Source organism: Microtus ochrogaster, linkage group LG1 (genome assembly GCF_000317375.1).
Source record: "Microtus ochrogaster isolate Prairie Vole_2 linkage group LG1, MicOch1.0, whole genome shotgun sequence".
Classification (NCBI taxonomy): Eukaryota; Metazoa; Chordata; class Mammalia; order Rodentia; family Cricetidae; genus Microtus; species Microtus ochrogaster.
Window position 1 is genome coordinate 52,003,333 of NC_022027.1, and position 1,128 is coordinate 52,004,460.

A 1,128-nucleotide genomic window follows, 5' to 3' on the forward strand; every position below is an offset into this window, starting at 1 on the left:
AAAATTAAAGAGATCTTTAAAAACAAAATGATAAATAGTAACTTAAAGATTCTGTTCCTAAAATGTTGGGGATGTACTTTTAACATGAAAGGACAAAATGTGCACTTGAAGACTAGAGAGAGATGCACAGTGGAGGTGCAGTAGAACTCAGACTGTTTAAGGAAACACAGATGCATCCTAAGGGCCATGACCCTTGGGTTCCGAGTCTCCAAGGCGCAGTGTGGATGCTGCAGTTATCACCATACCAATACATTTAAAATAATACATTTTCGGACGAGGAATGGGGGAAAACATTTAGTGGGCCACCAACTCACCTGCAGGAGGTACCTCCTTTTATGCACCTCCTTGATGTCTTCATATGCAAAAATGCTGCATGTTCTCTTGAGTTGACTGGGGCCTTGTCTGGCTCCCCGAGGGATAATCGGCTCATGCATACTATGAGTAGCCAAGAGAAAAAGGAGCAAAGAAAACACAACAGTAGGTGGATAAACTCATTGATTAATGAAGCAGACGCCATTTCCAACACAGGGCCAGGAGGGGAGACAACATACAGAATTTCCAGCTAGAAATGTGGTTAGGAGAGCACACTACTGTCTCCTGTGAACAAGGAAACCCCTTTCGAAGAGTTTATTTTTGTTGGACCAGCCTTTCTATTAAGCAATTGGACAGGGTCTAAGCCAGTAACATACGCTTTATTTCTTTCCAAAGCAGAATAAAAACACTTAAAACATTTTAATATAGATCTAACTTTATATGAGGAGTTACAAAACATGGCTTCATTTTATTTTTCAAGAATCATAAAACACGATTACAAAGGTTATTTTTATTTTTTATACAGAAGAGGGGCTCATTAGAGTCATAGCTTGGCCGAGACTGTTGAAGAAAGCAATTATTTGCGATATCCTCTAGGAATGCAGAGGCCCTGTCTCATTAACTGTAGTGTTAGATGCTTAGAATGCTGAAGAGGAGACAAAAGCCCACATGTGTGTTCTGACCACTTACTGCTCTAGTACCCACAATGACCCCATGCCTGGGGGAAGGAAAGGAAGATAAAAAAGAGCCCAGCTAGTCATCCCGTGTGGGCTCTGGTTACCCCACTTCCAGGACACTCAAAGTACAGGGTTGGTC

General features: G+C 41.6%; 1 protein-coding gene across 1 annotated transcript in view; it reads right to left on the bottom strand.

Annotated features, from left to right (window-relative positions):
• Positions 1 to 1,128, bottom strand: part of Wdfy3 (WD repeat and FYVE domain containing 3) — a 216,963-nt gene that overhangs the window by 33,449 nt on the left and 182,386 nt on the right. The window contains exon 48 of the mRNA XM_026785032.1: positions 266 to 435. Within this exon, the coding sequence (XP_026640833.1) occupies positions 266 to 435 (170 nt within the window). The remainder of the gene's footprint in view (positions 1 to 265; positions 436 to 1,128) is intronic.